At 37.7% G+C, this 18696-nt stretch overlaps 1 protein-coding gene across 1 annotated transcript in view; it reads left to right on the top strand.

Annotated features, from left to right (window-relative positions):
• Positions 1–1240: 1240 nt before the first annotated feature.
• LOC117382969 (tubulin alpha chain) overlaps positions 1241–18696 on the top strand; it is a 36317-nt gene continuing 18861 nt past the window's right edge. Inside the window, exon 1 of the mRNA XM_033980214.1 lies at positions 1241–1327. Within this exon, the coding sequence (XP_033836105.1) occupies positions 1241–1327 (87 nt within the window). The remainder of the gene's footprint in view (positions 1328–18696) is intronic.

Raw genomic sequence — 18696 nt, 5'->3', positions numbered from 1 at the left:
TTTCAAGGTAAAAATGTCACAATCAGGGAGATTTCTGACCTGCAGTCCTCCTTGTTCCACATTATTTTCAAATTTGCATCATTTCTAGTTTTTTGAACATGTTGAAACTCAATGTCATTGTAACTTTCCATATTCAGACTTTGCCAAATTATTGTTAAACAGTCACTCTGTAAACTGCACCACAAACCATATTATTTTCATATTTGTCATGATCCGCACTGTCCACTCCTGGTTTTACTCCTGTCCTGCTCCTTCCCTCCCTCACCTGCCAGATCTGGGCTGGGCTCCTGGCTCCTCCCACGCGCACCTGCAGCCCATCAGTACAATCAACACGTCTGCTGTGCATAAAAGGAGCTCGGAGAAGAGACTCAGCGCGGGATCACCGTCGTGTCTCCACCTTCCTGTCGTGTCACTGCATTCCTGTCTGTTCCTGTGTTCCATGTTCCCGTTGTGTTCCGGCCCTGGATGTCTCCTGCCTGCTCTGCCCTACGCCCGTCTGGTCTGCCTGTCTTCCTGTCGTCCCTTCGTGTGGTCTGTTCCTGTGTCCCGTGTTCCTGCTCATCTGCTCACCTGCTCACCTCCGGATCACCCACTGTTTGTACCTTGTCCTTATTCTTACAATAAATCCTGTAAATATACCCCGAGTCTGCATCCTTTGGTCCGCTACACTCACCCGTTACGACAATATTTGATATTTGTGTTTTTTGCTTTGTAATAATATTGTTGGTGCCAGTGGAGGGTCTGCCACCTTGTTCATATTCTCAATACTCATTTTGAGTAACTGTATTCCTGAACAGTTTCATGTGGTGGCATTCAGACTGCAGTTATACTTCTAAAAATTACTTGATCATGCAATTACGCTTCAAACCGCATGATATTAATGACAAAAACAGAAAACAACGCTCTTGCTGTCAGAGCGTACGTGTGATTTCCCTTCCCTATTTAGTGATAAATAAATGCATAAAACCGTGCAACAAGTTGTTTTAATCCCATGTCACGTTTTTACATACTAAAATAATGAAACCCAATATGAAAGTATGTATATTCACTTTACCTTCCAAGTCTTCTGCAGCTTTTCTTTGAGCTGTCATTATTCTGGCATTTAGCAAATACAAGTCATTTTGGTAATCCTAATTAAAGTAAAACAGTAAAAGTTTAGTCTGATTTCATGTCAGACAGTCAGAAAAAAAAGTGTCTCTATCTTTGAATATAGCATATGTAAACTACTTTATGAACCTTGATGTTAACTTCAAAGCCCGATCTGCAGACTCCTTCTCTGGGTGTGAATGCTCAGATAAGGCCTTCGTCAGACGTGGTTCTGGAGACGGTAAAGTGTTTAAAAATGAGAGCTTCAAACAAGAGTGATTGGCCCATGAAACTATCCATAAAACATGAGATTGTCTGTCTCACACCTACAGCGACTGGAGTACTTTAAGAGATCTTTTTATGAAGTCTTCAGGTCAAACGAAAAGAGTAATGCAATGATTTAAGGAAGGCCAAAGCTGGGTTAGTTGATTTTCAAACTGCAAAGAGGTAGTTTAGGTTTGTAACAGGAAACGCCTTAAATGTGGAAAACAGAACTAGTCAATTTTAAATAGTTTACAGTGGTCTAAAGTTAATACTCACTTAACGTATGCATTCAGAGCATCCTAATTATTCACCACAAAGAGTTTATAAGCGCTTTTCACAACTCTCAAAGACCAGTGTGGAGTTTTGCCATGATGGTAAAGCATGCTAACACCCACTTCCTTATTATTAGGCAATTAAATGGTCTCTAATTATATGCAGGCAGCATACAGTGGACCTATTTTTACCTCAAGAGCTGCTTATACACTAGATCTGTACTGGGGAAAGACAAATTTTGCTCAAATACACAAGAGAACTCCTGCACAGGACCTTTAAATGTTCTGTGATGTTGTAGCTGATTCTGTAGAAATGTCGATAAAATTCTTTTGAAGGTCAGATAAAACATGTACTATAAAGATGATTATCGTCCAATCAAACCCCCAGGGCCAATCAGTCAATCCAGATTGGGTCTGCTACATCCAGCTACAGGATCAGGCTACAGATAAACAGTGGAGTCAGCTTTTACAATACAAAAGGGAAGAAAAATAATGTAATTGTATCAGGTTAGACTAGTGGTTCTCAAATGTTTCACACTAATGAAAATATTTTGCTTTCCAAGTAGTGTCAATGACCATGTAAGGTTTAAACTTAACCAAGTATTCATTAAGACAGCTGTTCTTATTAATGACTAACCCAAAGGAGGTCAAAAATGTGGATTAAATTCAGCAAATGAGTTATTACATTGCGCCTTATGCATTTAGAAAATAAATGAAGGATTTTCTCTGTTCATTAATAAAATTTTAGTCTGGGAAATCAAATTGGCAGGTTTTCTTTCATGAAATGCAATATATCTGAAAATCAAAACAAAAGCAGTTAACCCTTAGAACATTTATTTATAACATCAAATTACTTGTTGAACTTGTGGCTATTTTCACATGTCTAAAACAGCATGAACACTTTGGGGTTTTTTTCAGTTATAAAACTTTTTTCCTCCTTAATAGTTAACCTTTAGTTTAATTTATGCTTTAAATTCGTGATCCATAACATAATTGCCTGACAGGATTTGCTTATGTAATTGATCAAATGTGAATTGGCTCCAAGGCACAAAGTCAATATTTTAGCCAATTCCTGTTTGCCTGGTAATGCATCAGCGCTTATGTATATGTCCTGTATTGATTACATGAAGATCGATACATTATCATGCGTCAAAATGTCAACTTGAAAACAGTGCTAGAAAATACATCTATATCTGTTGCACTGTGTAACTGTGTCACCTGCTAAATAAAACACATCGTAATTAGATAAGCTAGAATGCCATACTGCGGAAGTAATTCTATCTCTAAAATCTAGAGACAAGCTGATAAGTTACAAGGTGGATCATCCGTTATGACAGCCAAGTTTTTAAACGCATTAACAACTTCAATAACCGACATGTCAGGTGTAACATTCTGCTTGCTCTTACTTCTAGACAACAACATTAACTTAAATCTGTATTGTAAATTGTCAATGGCTTCAATGAGGGATGATGCAAAAAAATAGATGATCAATGTGTAAAACTGACAACTGGCATTTTTTAAAGATTCTGTCCCACATCATTTACATAAACAGTGAAAAGTAGTGGGCCTAATATAGACCCTTGTGGCACACCTCGAATGACAGATCATCAAAACACTGGTCATCACATTTAAAACTTTGAGATTTGTCACAAAGATCATCTCTAAAGGTTAAACTGTGAAATCATGTGTCCAACTCTTCTCAGTATCTAGATAACAATATTCAGATATTTTGTCAATCCAATACATTTATTTTCCCATGTATTTAAGCAAAATTTGTCTTGCTCCAGTACAGATATATTGTATAAGCAGCTCTAGAGGTAAAAGTAAGCTGTTTACTGTCTGCATCTAATTTCTAAAGTGTTTTATTGTCTGAAGTGAGCTGTTAGCAGTTGTTAGCTTTACAGTGACATCTGTTTCTGACAGTTGTGAAAACCACTGATAAACTCATCGTAGTGAATAATTAGGATGCTTGAAATGCTTAAGGTAAGTGAGGAATAACTTTGGACCATTGCAAACCATTTAAAATGAGATAGTTCTATTTTTCACATATTTAAGAAATCCCACATGCCCATTTTAAAGCATCTTCCTTAAACCAACATCTGAAGCACTTTGGGGTCTAATACCATATAGGTCTGAAATTTGGGTCACTCCTCACATTTCAAAGGGAACATTTCTTTCACACATTAATTTTCGCGGCTTTTACGCTCTCCATCCATCGCTGTCATCTGTATTTGGCTGATGTTAAAATAAACCTTCACATGAATAATGCAGAGGCGGAGTGATACAGAGCCAAAGAGGGACTATCATTTTCAGTACACACACACGGACACACACGCACACACACACACACACACAGGTCGAAGGAGGAGGTATATCAGGATGAAACATAAGATTTCATGACACGTTTTCTAATAATATAACACTTGGGGAAAGGGAATCCCATTTAATATCAAAGTTTTCTATCTGTAGCGAGTTAATACATTGAGGGATGATAACATAATTGCAGGTGGAGAGCAGGAACCTATTTAATAATAAAACAAAAGGTAATTGTTCTTATATCACAAATTTTTCATTCAGTGCATTATTCCTTCACTCTACCCTCAGTCGTGGAAGTGAATATTGTTGCCACAGCTGCTCTGGGGTAGACTGACAGAAGCAAAGTTACAAGTCTGCGCTATCAGCTTGAGAGGGGATTAGAAGTATTCTCTCTACCCAAAACTAACAATGCATGATGCTGTGGAAAACACACAATTCTAGATGCAAAGTAATCCATTTGTGAAGCCCAGTGAGACCTGCCCTGGACACAGACTGGTAGCTTTCCGACGTCCCAAGTCTCTCTGAGTCTTGGGACGCTGGAACACCAATGAGGTAATGAACTTTTACACCTGAGGACAGCTAAGATGACACAAACTTTCCTGGAGGATGACAGAGCCTTCACACTTGTTAATGTCTGGTCTGGGTCTGACAGACTGACACAGATCAAATGCATTTAAAGACATACGATAAGAGTATTTTCTTCACAACATGAATAAACATAAATTCCCATCGCACATAATATGGGCCCTTTAAACAAACCTCTTGTTTAAGTGTTTATTGGTAAAGGTAAGTACTCAATTACATTCATTTGTAGTTTTCTAGTTTTTAGAGACCACTTTTACTCATATCTAGACCTTGATGTGGGAAACCTGGTGGAACCTCACCAAGGCACAGGGAGAACATACAAACTCCACACAAAAAAAGTCCAGGAGTTGAACCCAGAACCTTCTTGTAGTGAGGCAAGAATGTTTAACCACTTAACCCCCATGCCACGCAACATTAACTTCAAATTGTACATCAGATATTACAAGTTCTTACAATTACATGAGTATGATTACTTGAGAAGTACCCAGACCAATATTTGTCTACTTTAATCTTATTAAGGTAACTGTACTCTATTTTAAACAGAACTGAGAGCAAAGGTAAACAAACTCACAATAGTCCCATGCACCATACCCCCCTCCTTTGCCCCCTCTGTGCAGACACATGCTCCCACAGGCCTGTCACCATCATGGGCTCATTAAACTCTTCTGGTCCCAACGTTGGTCTCTGATTTCACCCCCTCAGTTGCAGACAGACAGGGACCGCGGGGGGTGGGAGAGAGGACGGAGGACAATTTGAGGACAAGGACAAATCAACTGGACTCAGCTTTGACCATCAGTAAGCAATGCATTACAGTACAAGGACACGGACATATAAGGAGAAAAAACAACTTACAAAAATAGTGCTGATGGATTTCAGGGACATCACATCCATACAGGATCTTAGGGGTTAATTAATAAGGAAGAAGGTTGAAAGGTTCATTGTGTCACTTTTCTGGTGGAAGGTTTGGTACCTGTTTGTCTCCATGCAGAACCAATATTTTATTAAACTTATTTCTCTTGCATTTATTTAATTCTTTGTCTTTTATTTGCTAAAAGAATCCTTGAAAATGAATCAGGGAAAATTGAAATAGAGTGATTTTTAAGGCCGTTGGAACAGGATTAATAAAAGAAGTGTGAATGAAGCAAGATACAACTCCAGGTATGTTTTTAATGATCAAACAACATTAAATCATTGTTTAAAACTCCAAAAAGCTGAATCCCATGGTATGGAATATTTCAAGCTAAGCAATAAAGCTTATATTATGTTATTATATGTGTGATATACTACAGTACACATTTTACATAGTGGACACTGTCGGTTTCTGTTCTGTTGTCAGAAGAACAGGCGCAGAGGCTCGGGAATCGTTCTGTAGATTTTTATTTTACAGTCGGGTTAAAGGCAGCGTACAGCAGAATCAGATGCAAAGTCCATGTAACATCAAATGCAGAGTCTGACAATTTGCAATTACATCAGTGTTTTTAATCATCTCAGGGTGGGTGTCACTCGTTCTGTATCAAAGAAGCTATTGTGAAGAAATGCGAAATGTGGCCTTGGCCAAAATGTAACATTATGTCTGAGAGTAAGAAATGACACCGTCTCGTGGGAGACAGAACATACTGTAATATATTTGTATATTGTTCACAACACATTATGGGGGTGTGGGGGGGCAGTGATCTTTGTACTGTGACAGTGTGATACCTGTCCTCTGTGTCCTCTGTCCCATGTGACATTTTCTGACTTTTTAAGCTCCACTGCCCCTCTGCACCATCAGCTGTGTCTCCTGCTGAACATATAGAGGTCATAGGTCACTCTTTATACTTACGTGTTCAAGCACTATTCAGTCTGCTGCATACATACATGTGGAAACATTTACTTTCAGGTTCAGTAATGTGGCTATAGCATTCAGAGCCCAAACATTATAACTTTCATCCGATGTATACATTTCTGCACTAGTTTATAATAACTACACAGTCAGTAATAAGGTAGCTCAGTTAGTGAAGTGTCTGTCCTCTGATCTAAAGGTGATGGTTCGAATCCTGCTCTCGACATAAACATCACTCTTAGAGCGATCGGATCCACTGACACACAGGTTGGCGGTGCGATTCCAGGTCCCACTGATGAATGCTGTTGGTTTGTCCTTGGGTAAGACACTTAACTCACCTCACCCCCAGTATTGAGGTACACCGGTGTATGACTGTGTGTGAATGGGTGAGCGGTTCCTTGATGTAAAGTGTTTTGAGTGCCTTGAAAGGTAGAAAAGCGTTATATAAATGTGACCATTTGTGAACATTTAATTAGTCTTAATAAAGCAGCAAGTAGTTTATTAAGAATGATCCAGGCTTAGTAATTCCTTTAATTACAGAGATATAAAATTTAGGGCATTAATTAACCAAGCCTAAACTATTTGCTCATTATAAATTAGGTCATTTTTCATGCTTTATTAAGGCAAATTAAATATATTTGAAAGGTAAATTTTGCTAACTTGACATATAGTGCTTTAAACAGAAGGTCAAGGCATAGCTTGGACCAGTGCTTATACTGTGTGTCATTGGGCAAGACACTTCACCCTCTGGTGGTAGTCTACCCCAGAGTAACATCACCAAATCACCAACAGTATGGAGTGAATAAATAATACAATTTAAAGCACTCAGAGTATTGTGAAGGAGCTATATAAATCTGGCATTATTCCATCATATATTCAAACAAAATTATTACTTGTCTGAATTGTTCAAAATGGCAAAAAAAATACAGATCTTAGGTTTAAAGAAAGTCTATCATTTTCATTTAGCATCAATACAAACCTTAGGGACACGCAACAGACTTCATACAAACCTAAATGAACCGAGAACAGGACGTTGTACCGCCAACCATGTCCTTATATGGAGATTTTTGTTTTTGGTTAATGCTATTATACACGCTTCATATCCTATCACTCATTGTCATTTTGTCTCATTAAAGCAGACAGCATTACCTCAAGAAATCTGGGTTTCCTGGTTAAAAATATACACATCAGACGGTGTATTTGTGCTTGTGTCAATGGCTCTGAATAATTTGCCATTTCCTTGTTGATTGCGGGATGGTGGATAACACCTACCTATGTCTCTTTCTTTGCATCCCTCTATCTCTTCCCCTCTTTTTCTCCCCTCCCTCTCTCCCTCCCTTATACAGCGGAGAGGTACCCATCTCCAGATCCTGAGCCAGTATTGTTCAGGACTAGCTGGAGAATTTTACCTGTAATACATGTTTTTGCGTCGATGGAGTGAACCAGAGTTAGGTTAGAATGAGATGTCTTGCCCAATGACACAATAATAGTATTCAAAGAAATGGGATTCAAATCATCAACACTGCAAAAAGTCAAATTTTAACTCAGTTTGAATTACTTGTATTGACAAAGTCTGTTCTTCCGAAAGCAGCGCAACTATAAAAAACGTATGTATTACACAGTGAAATAGAGGAAGAGGAACACCATGGACACACAGTTAATTGTTTTTTGAATCTTGAGTTAAATATGTTTGAAGCAAATCTGTCTATGCAGTTCTTTGAAGTGAATTATGTCTTAATATTGACTCAAAAATTAATTAAAATTAAAGTTTTGTACCTGATTTTTACCTATATATTCACAAAACTGGTCTTGCCCCAGTCCAGATATATTGTATAAGCAAGTCAAAATATGTCCAATATGTACTGTCTGCATCTAATTATAAGGCATTTTATTGTCCGCTAATTAGGAAGTGCGCTGTTAGCATTCTAGTTGTTAGCTTTACCATGACAGCAAACTCCACTCTGCCCTCTGAAAGTTGTGAAACGCACTTATAAATGCATTGCGATGAATAATTAGGATTCTGTTTTTTACATTTTTAAGACAGTTAAGATCAGGTACAGTGGCTTAACTCTGAATTACTGCAGAGTCATATATTCTCTTTTCATGGACCTCCTTCTTACTTTTAATCCGAATCATAACACGTCTATGCACAGTGTGACTTTGCACTGACACCAGCTGTGAAAAACTCAGTGTGTGTCCCTATATCCAGAGATTAGCCGGAAGCCATTTTGAATCAATTCAATCTATCAAGGTGAAAAGTCCATGAGTGTGTTGTATGGCCACTGTCTAAGACAAGAGGGGGACATGAGCAGAAATGGGTACAAAGTGGTCCAAGAGTAAAAAAAGTATTGTAAAAGTAAAAAAGTACCTGGGAAACTACAACTAGAGTCACTTGAAGAGTAACTGTCTGGGCATAACATGTGATTTATAATTTGAAGTAAATTTTATTTGAAGGAATAAACATTAAATAATGCTCAAAACCTGGTATCTGGTCTACACCGTAAACTGTTTATATAAATGGACATAGCTAGCCTGCCAGCCGCTGTGTTCCAAATAGGAAGTGATCATGGGCACACTTCCTCCATTGACTCTGGCTCCAATTCACTTTACGTTGAAAAATTGTCACCCCTCTCTCTGTAACTGCTGCTGTGAGCCTTGTTATTTTGGTCTTAAATTGTTCCTATTAATCTGCTCCACATGATCCTGTTTTTTTAAATTTCGCTATTGTGTCCGTAAATCAAGATATAAACAGACAAATCAGGCACCTTCTTTCCCTAAGGTCACTCCCGCTAGCATTAGCAACAGGTTTGATTGACTGCATTGATAAGTGCCCGATCGATGCTCAAACACCTGTGTGGGTGGGAAGGGGCATTGCCTTCATCAGCCTCGCTTTGGATTGGCTCTTTGGTTGCTATGATACTCGGAGTTGGAGTTTATCGCGGGGGTTACATTCTAAAAATAACCCGCAATGTGCGAAATCTGCAAAGTAGTCAGCTTTATTTTTTACAATTATTATGTATGTTTTAAGTCTATAAAACCCTCACCACGCACTTTATACACTTTTCTCAGACAGGCATTCTCATTTTCTCATTTTCTCTTGTTTAAACTCTGTCAAAGTTCAAAGCTTCATATATTATATCCGTCTTCCTGGATGATCGCTTTAAATATGTTGTTCACGTGTCTCTGTTCCAGTGGTATCCACAGGAGCGCCTCTCCGTGCAAAGAAACACTTTTAACTCCAAAGCGTTTCTGAAATTTGTCGGTGCAGAAAGTTTCATCGACATTGTGGGTTTTGTCGGGGAGAAAACTTGCAAACATACAGCACTTCAGAGTCACACTGTGATCCAACATTTATGTAAATTTGGCTGAACAAGTAAATGGAACTGAGTACAACACACCTCTTGACATGAAGTTGTTAAATGGTTACAAGACAGAAAAGGGTACAAAACAATCTGCATATGAAAATATTATAAAGGACAAAGTCTCAGCAAGGTTATCTGCAGCACAGTGAGAGACTGTAAAAGCATTAATATAAAATGTACTTGTCATCTGACCTCTCTCCTGTGAGCAGCTGTGAAGTCATTCTGTCAGTGTACCTTTATAAGATCTATTTATGGGTTTCAGGTAACTTATTAGTTTTTGATGTGTTATGGTGAAAGTTTAGAGTTAGGCAAATAGTTAACGTTAGGGGTTGGTTGAGTTGGAACTGGATCATGTTAAGGTGAGGAAAATATTTTGGGGTAGTAAACATGTTAGCAGAAGCAACATTAAAAACTAAATTGTTACATAATATAATACAACCTAAACAGTCAAAAATATAACACTTTAGCGCCAGTTCATAGCAACAGAAGCTAACATGTTACTGTGGCAACCAGAGCTATGTGATCATCTAGCACTCACCATGCTGATGTGAAGTTTTTTGTGAGCATCTTTCCCCATTCAAAATATCTAAAATTTTGATTTGAATTGCTTAATTGTGGTGGTGATGGAGGGCTCTTGCCATAGTTTGAAACCCATTGGTTGAAAGGTGAATTAGGCAAGTTTAGGCAAGTTTATTTGTATAGCACAATTCGTACACAAGGTAATTCAAAGTGCTTTACAGAATAAGAAAGGCATTAAAATCACACAAATCAAAACATAAATAATCACCCAATCTGCAACTCTCTCACCCACTCGTTTGCACCCTTTAAAAACTCTCTCTCGCACTCTTTAAACTCTCTTTAAACACTGTCTTGCTCAGTTTAAGAACTTTCCCAGTACTTTACAAAAAACTTTCCTGTCACTTCTCAAATACTTTCCTGTCACTTTACTATGTCTAATAAAAGTCCATCAGTCCATGTTTCTTTTGTCATCATAAAATTACCATTAAAGGAGAAGAGTGCAGAATAAAAACCTTTAGAATTAATTAGAATGAATGTAGGTCACTGTTCTTTTTCACACTCTCAAATAATCTTAAATATTAAATATCTTGTGAATACAGTGAATACAGTTAAAAGTCCGCCTGTCTCCAAGGAAATGTTATTTCTTTGCCTAAATGTTCTATAGTATGGCATTAACAGCATGGTGGCTGAGTCTGTGTTGTTTATATGTTTCTCCCTGTGTCTGTGTGGGTTTCCTCCATCAACCCAAAACATGCACCATAGGTCAAATCCAGTTAAGGTGGTCCTGACCAAGAAAAGCTCAAGATCTGGAAATGTGATGGGTCCCACTGCTCCTGACAGGATGACCCAGCGGCATTGAAGGAGGGGTCAAATGCAGAGGACAAATTTCAGTACAGGGACAATAAAGTGTGCTAAGTTACAGTTTTTTGATGCATTTTTTTTTTAGCAAACATTTAAATAGAAGTTGAAGAAAAGTTACATGATGCACCTTAAAGAGAGACATTTATTGCATTATTACTTATGCAGGTCAACAATGTTACACACAAGAAAAAAACCTGATGTCCATGATCACATTGTTTTTTTCCACTGGACCATGCTTTTAAAAAGATTAAAGGATTCCTAAGCAAAATCTACTTTTCAGAGTTTTTAACCATGTCATTTACTCTCTAAAGTTGTATTTGAAGTGATTCATGCATGTTTGAGTTTTCTTTACACTCCTATATTCCAAAATAAAATTATGTTATGTTTTTATTGGTGATACACGCAGGAGTGTAGCAGTGTAGCACAAAAAAAAAAAAAAAGAAAAGAAAAAAATGCTGCTTGCTAGTGTTATCTGAAGAGTCCGGCAGAGCAGTTCTTTGTTGTGATGGCGTTTATTTATTTATTTAAAAAAGGGACAATGCACATTAATCAACATTAGAAAAAAATGTAAATGTGCCCGAGTTAGCTGACTAGAGCTCATTTTCATCGGTTGTCCCCAGGCCAGATGTAACAAGGCAACCTACAATTAAGAGAACATTTCATATCAAAAATCAGCTCCCATTCGGCTCTGCAATTTTCCAACCTGAAAGTCAGCAGACTTGTTTCTTTTATTACATCACTTTAGATCATTGTTGTGGTATATCCATCCACAAATGTCATAGATTATAACTATATAGCAGACACAAGCACAATATGTCTTCTTTAAACCGAGAGTGAAAATATGTTTAGTTTAGTTACTCTCCCACTGAAAAACAAATAAAGCACAGTATGATATTTCCCAAAGCCTCCTTAAGCCTTTCAACATGAGGAGTAAACAATGAAAAGAGCAATACTTAGTGTCATACTAGGACTTAGAAATAAGCTCACCTGAGAAGAGAGAGATGTTACAAGTTAAAATAGTTTGCTTGTTTTAACTTTGAAGCCCTTTTAAATAAGCCATTTGCCCTTATAATCTACACTGTTTTAAACTTTGGCTTTCATAACCTGCTTGCATCAACCTTAAATCACCATCTGAAACTCTTAAATCTGCTTTGTTCTTGATTTTCTCACAAGACGCTGCACCTGATTTTTACTGTCTAGTTCATTTTAAACAGTTTGCAGTGGTCTAAAGTTGTTCTTCACTTACCTTATGCATTCCTGAGCGTCCTAATTATTCATCACAATGAGGTTTTTCACAATGAGTTTGTCCAATTATCAGCCAAGGAAATACTTATAAAATACAGGCCCTTTAAATAATTTTATTCAACCAGGGGAGTGTTTGCTGGATAGATTTGGGTGTTCATATAAGGATGTAAATCACTTCCTCGCCATATCGCTCAGCCCTAGATAGCATGAACCTGCAGATGTATTTGCAAAATGTATATTGACAAATAAATGCTGCATTCCTGTAGGGGAGCAACTCCAGTCTCTCAATGATCCGTGTAAGTAGGCCTGCCTGGTTCATGAGTCAGCGCTTCTGTTGCTTTTATGTGAAGGACAGTGGATGGGCAGAGGTTTGCTTACTCTGCAGTTTGGGACAGATATGAAGGGCATTTTCCCAAAAGCTGAAAGATAATGATCAGAACTGGATGAACGTTTCAAGTAAACAGCTCAGAATAGTGATACTTTGCACTGACACCAAGCTGGAGGATTTTGCAAGTACAGTGCACATTGTAGCAAGCACCGGCAAAAAGTTTTAAGAGTTTTAAGTCTGAAAACTCAAGAAAAAAATACAAAATGGATTTAAACAACTCATTTTTAGCAGCCTGTGATCAATATGAGTGTACGTGGTCCTGTTGGGGTGTTATTGGAGAGAGATTTGTTTAAGTGAACAAATCAGCTCCTTTTGTAGTAGTTAGTTCTTACTTGTCAGATTGTGTTAATACAAAGCAATTAAAGTCTAACATGAGTAACAGAGCCACAGACAGGGCAGTACCTCTAGTTAGCTTCACCCCCACAGGGAATGTTGATGTGAGCTGCAAAATACCAATTCCGGCCAAAAACCTTTGTACTGCATGTGCGATCATTTGTTTAAGAAATGGGTGAGTAGTAAGTTTGCAGAAAATCCCTGTTCAGCTCATCATAAACATATCCAGAGATGTGTTTTGTTTTATTCACACGTTTCACATACAAACTCTGCATATTTAGGCTGTGTTCTTTTCTCAAACAGAAAACCCTCTGTTCCACCTTGTGATGTCATGTGGTAATACAGGAAGTGCTCCATACACCTTCACTAGAATAATCTGGATAATTTCAGCCATGGAACTGCCAATCTCTAGTGAACTAAAGGTAAAAAGTAGATGTTAACTTGAAAACTATTGCTTCATGAAGCTTTGGAGACTAATAATAAAGGACTTGGTGTGAATGAAACAAAACACAACTGCAGGTATGTTTTTGATGAGGTAACAACATTATAACATGGCTCTGAGCTCACAAGAATCAATTTTGTGCAATATAGGACCTTTAAGAGTCAAACTTAATTTGAAACATTTACTCCACTTGAGACACTGGAACTACTTTTGTTATTAAATAATTTTAGACTAATATATCATGAACAAAATATAAAATAATAATAATCAACATAAGTATCACCAAATCTTTAATCTTTCCAAAACAAGTTAGGTAGTAAAGAGGAAACATGCCACATTGCCTGCTCAGAGATTCTCCTCACAATATATTTTCATTCAGTTGAAACATTCTTGTATTTCGTGTGTTTGAGGATTGTCTCCAGAGCAAATGCCAACTCCTATTGTGATTCAGACGGAAGATCTCTGGATGGCTCGATTTGTCACGTCTGTGTCACCTGGGCATATACAGAACAGGGCTGATCAATGCTGCTGTCTGGCTTCATGTTTTTTTCTTTATTATGATAATCAAAATGTAGACTGCAGGTTGTGACAAACAGCCAATCAATACTCACCTTTTCAAAACTGCATTTCAATAACTGTCTATGTTTGTGTTTTGGGGTATCTTAGAAAGAGCTATACAAGTGTTAAATATTGTCTGTCAAACAGAACGTGTCAGGAGTCACCTCCAGTCTCTTTCTCTAAAACCTTGATATCAGGCTAATCTAAGGGTAATAATGGACTCAGACCTGAACTTTAACAGCCACATCAAATTAATAATACCTGCAGCATTTTACTATCTAAAAAGCATTGCTAAAATCAAAGGTATACTGTCTAAACCAGACTTGGAGAGACTTATCTATGCATTTGTCTCCAGTAGGTTAGACTACTGTAACGGCCTGCTCACTGGCCTGTCCAAACGAGCGTTAAGAAGCTGCAGTACATCCAGAACGCTGCTGCTTGGGTCCTGACTAGAACCAGGAAGTATGTGCACATACTGTAAGTCCTGTGCTCAGGTCTCTGCACTGGCTCAGAGAATAGAATTTAAAGCAGCTCTGCTTGTGAACAAGTCTCTCCACGTCCTAGCACTAAAGTACATCTCCGACATGTTTGTGTCATATGAACCATCTTACACTCTGAGGACTTCAGGGACCCAGAGTCAGGACTAAACATAGTGAACTGAATTGAATCTGCGTTCCAGTTTTATGCAGCTAAAACCTTGAACAATCTTCCTAAAGATGTGAGACAGGCCTCTATTGTGACAATGTTTAAATCCAGACTCAAAACAGTTCTGTTTAGCTGTGCATACGACTGAAAGGTTTATATTCTGCACTGTTCTCTTCTCTTCTAATGTTAATTATGTTGATTATTTGTTTTGATTTGTTGTATTGTGATTTTAATGTATTTCTTATTCTGTAAAGCACTTTGAATTACTTTGTGTACGAAATTGTGCTATACAAATAACCTTACCATGCCTTGCCTTGCCTTGCACTATGTAACTTTTGTCCACCATCTACCTGTCTTCTAAGAGATGTTTTGCGTAGTCTCTATTTAATGGTATTGAATTAAAGGTGACCTGACTTTATAGTTGTTTTCCCTCTTCATTTACCCACTCAAGGTTGTATTTACAGTGATTCAGATTTTGATTATTTTCTTATATTGAAACCATCATTGCTCAAATCTACCCTCGTTTTCACTGTTACCAGCAGGAGAGGTCGACAGCATGGTGCGGCAGTGCGGGACTATGTTGTGATGATGTTTACGCCAACTTATTGTGAGGAGGCAGGTGGGACTTGACTCTTAATACCTCCAAGAGCTTCATGGATTTCTGGGTTGGAAAATTGCGGAGCCCACTGTTTCTTATGTAAAATTGTTTTAAATGAATATTGTGATTTAAAATGTTTGAAATATACTGGTCCATGTGCGTCATAGATTATAAATATAACAGACAAAAGCACGTCTTTAAATGATCTCCATAGAGACAAGAAGTGACATCACCGCTTCTCGTCTCTCAAAGCTTATAATAACTTCTCTTAAAAGTAAAAAATAAATAAACATAAAATAGAGGCTTAAAGTAAATGTAGAATAGTTCAGTTTGTGGTTTGTTGTTTTTGTTACCATTAGCGCTGAGACACAAACATGCCTCTTTCTAAACAGAGAAGCGCCCTCAGGTGAAGTATTCATTTTATTTATGTATTTTTTAACATGTTAATGACATCCACCCGCAGCTCCCTGTCCTGCTCCTGTATCTTTAAACATTTATTCATTTTATTGTAACTCAGCAAAAACCCCACAGAGCTAAAATTGGACAGAAAGTAGTGACGCAAACAGTGAGGTTGCCGGGCGCGATTGTCCACAGAGCCAATTGAGTAAATGCAAGATAGACGCAAGATAGAGCTGAGAAAAGATAAATATACTGTCATTTCCGGACTTATTCTATGATACTCTATTACCCAGTCCTGACACATAGGCTAAATAAACCTGTCCTAACCTGTTTTAAGCCCGACTGCACAGGTTAATGGCTTCATGTTGGGCATCTGATTGAAATGCAGATAGTGAGAGGTCTGTTTGTTGTTCAGGATAATTACATGTCAGGAGAGTCAATGACATTAGTGGACAAGTATAGACCACAAATACCACACTTAGCTCCATAATTAATCACACTGAGGGATATTTATGGAAAAACATCTGTGTGAAGCAAATTAAGTCCATTTAAAAGCTTGTTCTGTGCTATTTGGGTTAAAACACGCGGAGGTGGACAGCAGAGAACATTGCAAGCCAGTTTTGGAAATTAGAAAACATAAGACTGCTAATTTGTGATGTAAATTAAGCTAAATTGTTGTGGATGTCTGTGTGGTTGGATTAGGGCCGTCTGGGTAGGAAACATGACGATTTAAATCAGTAATAGGTGACCCAGTTCATATTTTGCCCATATGATTTAGACAATGGCTTATTGCTATCGTTAGCTTTCTATAAAGAGTTTGCATTTTCTCTCTGGGTTGGATTCCGGGACTCTAATCTCTGTTAGTTTAGTCTTTATTTGAAGGGACAATGTTATTTATAAGTGTAATGTTTCTGTACAGAGAGCAGATTATAGCTAAATATATTATACATTAAATATACTATATTATATCTAGTTATAGCGTCTGTAGTCCCTGATTTCTAGAACTAAATGATACAATACAAATACATTCAGTCAACAATAAGCTCAATTCAGACTGTCCACTCTCTGACCTAAACACACTCATACAATATCACATGTACAATACAACCACACATCTCAGCAAAGCATATTATATTTACAAAATCATGGGTTCCAATCATAAAATCCTTACTTCCTTGCTATTTTCATTGTTGTATTTTGTTGTGACCAAGAAAACAATATCCAATAGCACATGAAGAGCAGCAGCACAAGGATTACACAAAGAGCACAACAGTGAATACAGCTCATAATGAAAACAATGTAGAAATCAGCAAGATCCCTGAGAGCCAACAAATAAACTATCTGAGGTCCGCATTTGGTCCCTGAACCATATTTTGGACACCCCTGCTCTGGACCATGCCCTGGTTTATTGATGTCACAGTGGCTGCACACAAGGCTCTATCAGAGCTCACAGCTGTTTACTCTGTCCTCTCACAAACATGGAGCCACTCGGGCAAATGACACACAAAAAAAAACACTCCATAATATCAACATGGGACCATCTCATGAGCATCAACCATGTTAAAGTCAGATAATAACCCTTTTGTTGCTTTACAGTTGATTTAAAAGTCCTGATGTTTTTCGATGTATTTGAGCCTGTATGTTGCCCCATATTGTATAAACAGTTCTTGAGGTCAAAATATGTAAGTGATGTTAGCGTGCTAGTTATTTCTAGCTTTACGTTGACGGCAAAGTTGAGCAAAATGCTTATAATCTTAAATTGATGAATAATTAGGATGCTTGGAAATCATAAGGTAAGTGAGGTATAACTTTGTACCACTGTAAACTGTTTAAAATGATTTGCTTGTCTCCATTTGCTTGTCTCCGTGGAGATGCTTATATTAACCTGTTTTTCCTGTGTCATAACTCGGCTCCAAGCCATGATGGAAAATACACAAAACCAGGTATTCAATTAAATAAGGTGTTTATTAACCCAAATGAACTGCAAAATAAGGTAACAAAAAGAAGCAGGAGACGCGCAGGTGACCGGCTGGGAGCAGGATGAGCCAGCACGAGCTTCTGACGTGCACGAGCTTTTAAAGGTGCAGTGCGTCGGGCCCTTGACGCACGCACCGGGAGAGCATCATCCAGCTCCACCTACACAAAGTAGTAAGATAACACACGGTAATTCATCTAAGGATGGGGACCGTGACACCTGATAGAGAGTGAATGGGTGACTTTCATAGCCTGGAGATAGAGGCTCCTGGTAAGTCTGGTGGTTCTGGTCTGACATGCACCTTCCAGCTTAGGGCAGCAGGGGGAGCAGTGTGGTGCTGGTTTACCTTTTACATACAATACCAGTCAAAAGTTTGGACACATCCTCTTATTCAATGGTATAAATGTGTATATATATATGTATATATATATGTGTATATATATATGTATATATATATATATATATATATATATATATATATATATATATATATATATATATATATATATATATATATATATATATATATATATATATATATATATATATATATATATATATATATATATATAAAATGAAATGTTGCAGTTCACTGATTGACTATTCAAAATGACGTATCAGACCACTCTGATACATATGGGTTTTTTCAGGTTTGGTCCTTGGTCACCGTGAAAAATCCTCTTGAAATTTTTTGTTTTACTATTGACATCTCCCTCGACAACAAACCAGCTTAGGTTTTGTTTTTCAGACAAATGGCATATTGATTGTAACATTGCACCACTATAATGTGTGGTGTAAGTGTGATCCAGTTGCTATATATGGCTTTAGCTGTAACATGATGGTCTGTGGTTAGATGGAGGTAATTCCCAAAGCAGAGACACTAGGCTGCACTGAGAGCTGAGTCGTCCCACAAACATGAACACACCATCAGAGGACAACATTGAGGAATCCCAAAGTCCTATTACCACAGATGTGCCAAAAGAACACAAGGACAGTTCTGGTTTAGTCTGGCTTTGGGTCCTGGTT

Source organism: Periophthalmus magnuspinnatus, chromosome 15 (assembly GCF_009829125.3).
Source record: "Periophthalmus magnuspinnatus isolate fPerMag1 chromosome 15, fPerMag1.2.pri, whole genome shotgun sequence".
In the NCBI taxonomy this organism is placed as follows: Eukaryota; Metazoa; Chordata; class Actinopteri; order Gobiiformes; family Gobiidae; genus Periophthalmus; species Periophthalmus magnuspinnatus.
The sequence above is the reverse complement of the archived record's forward strand: the minus strand, read 5'-3'. Positions and strand labels throughout refer to the sequence as shown.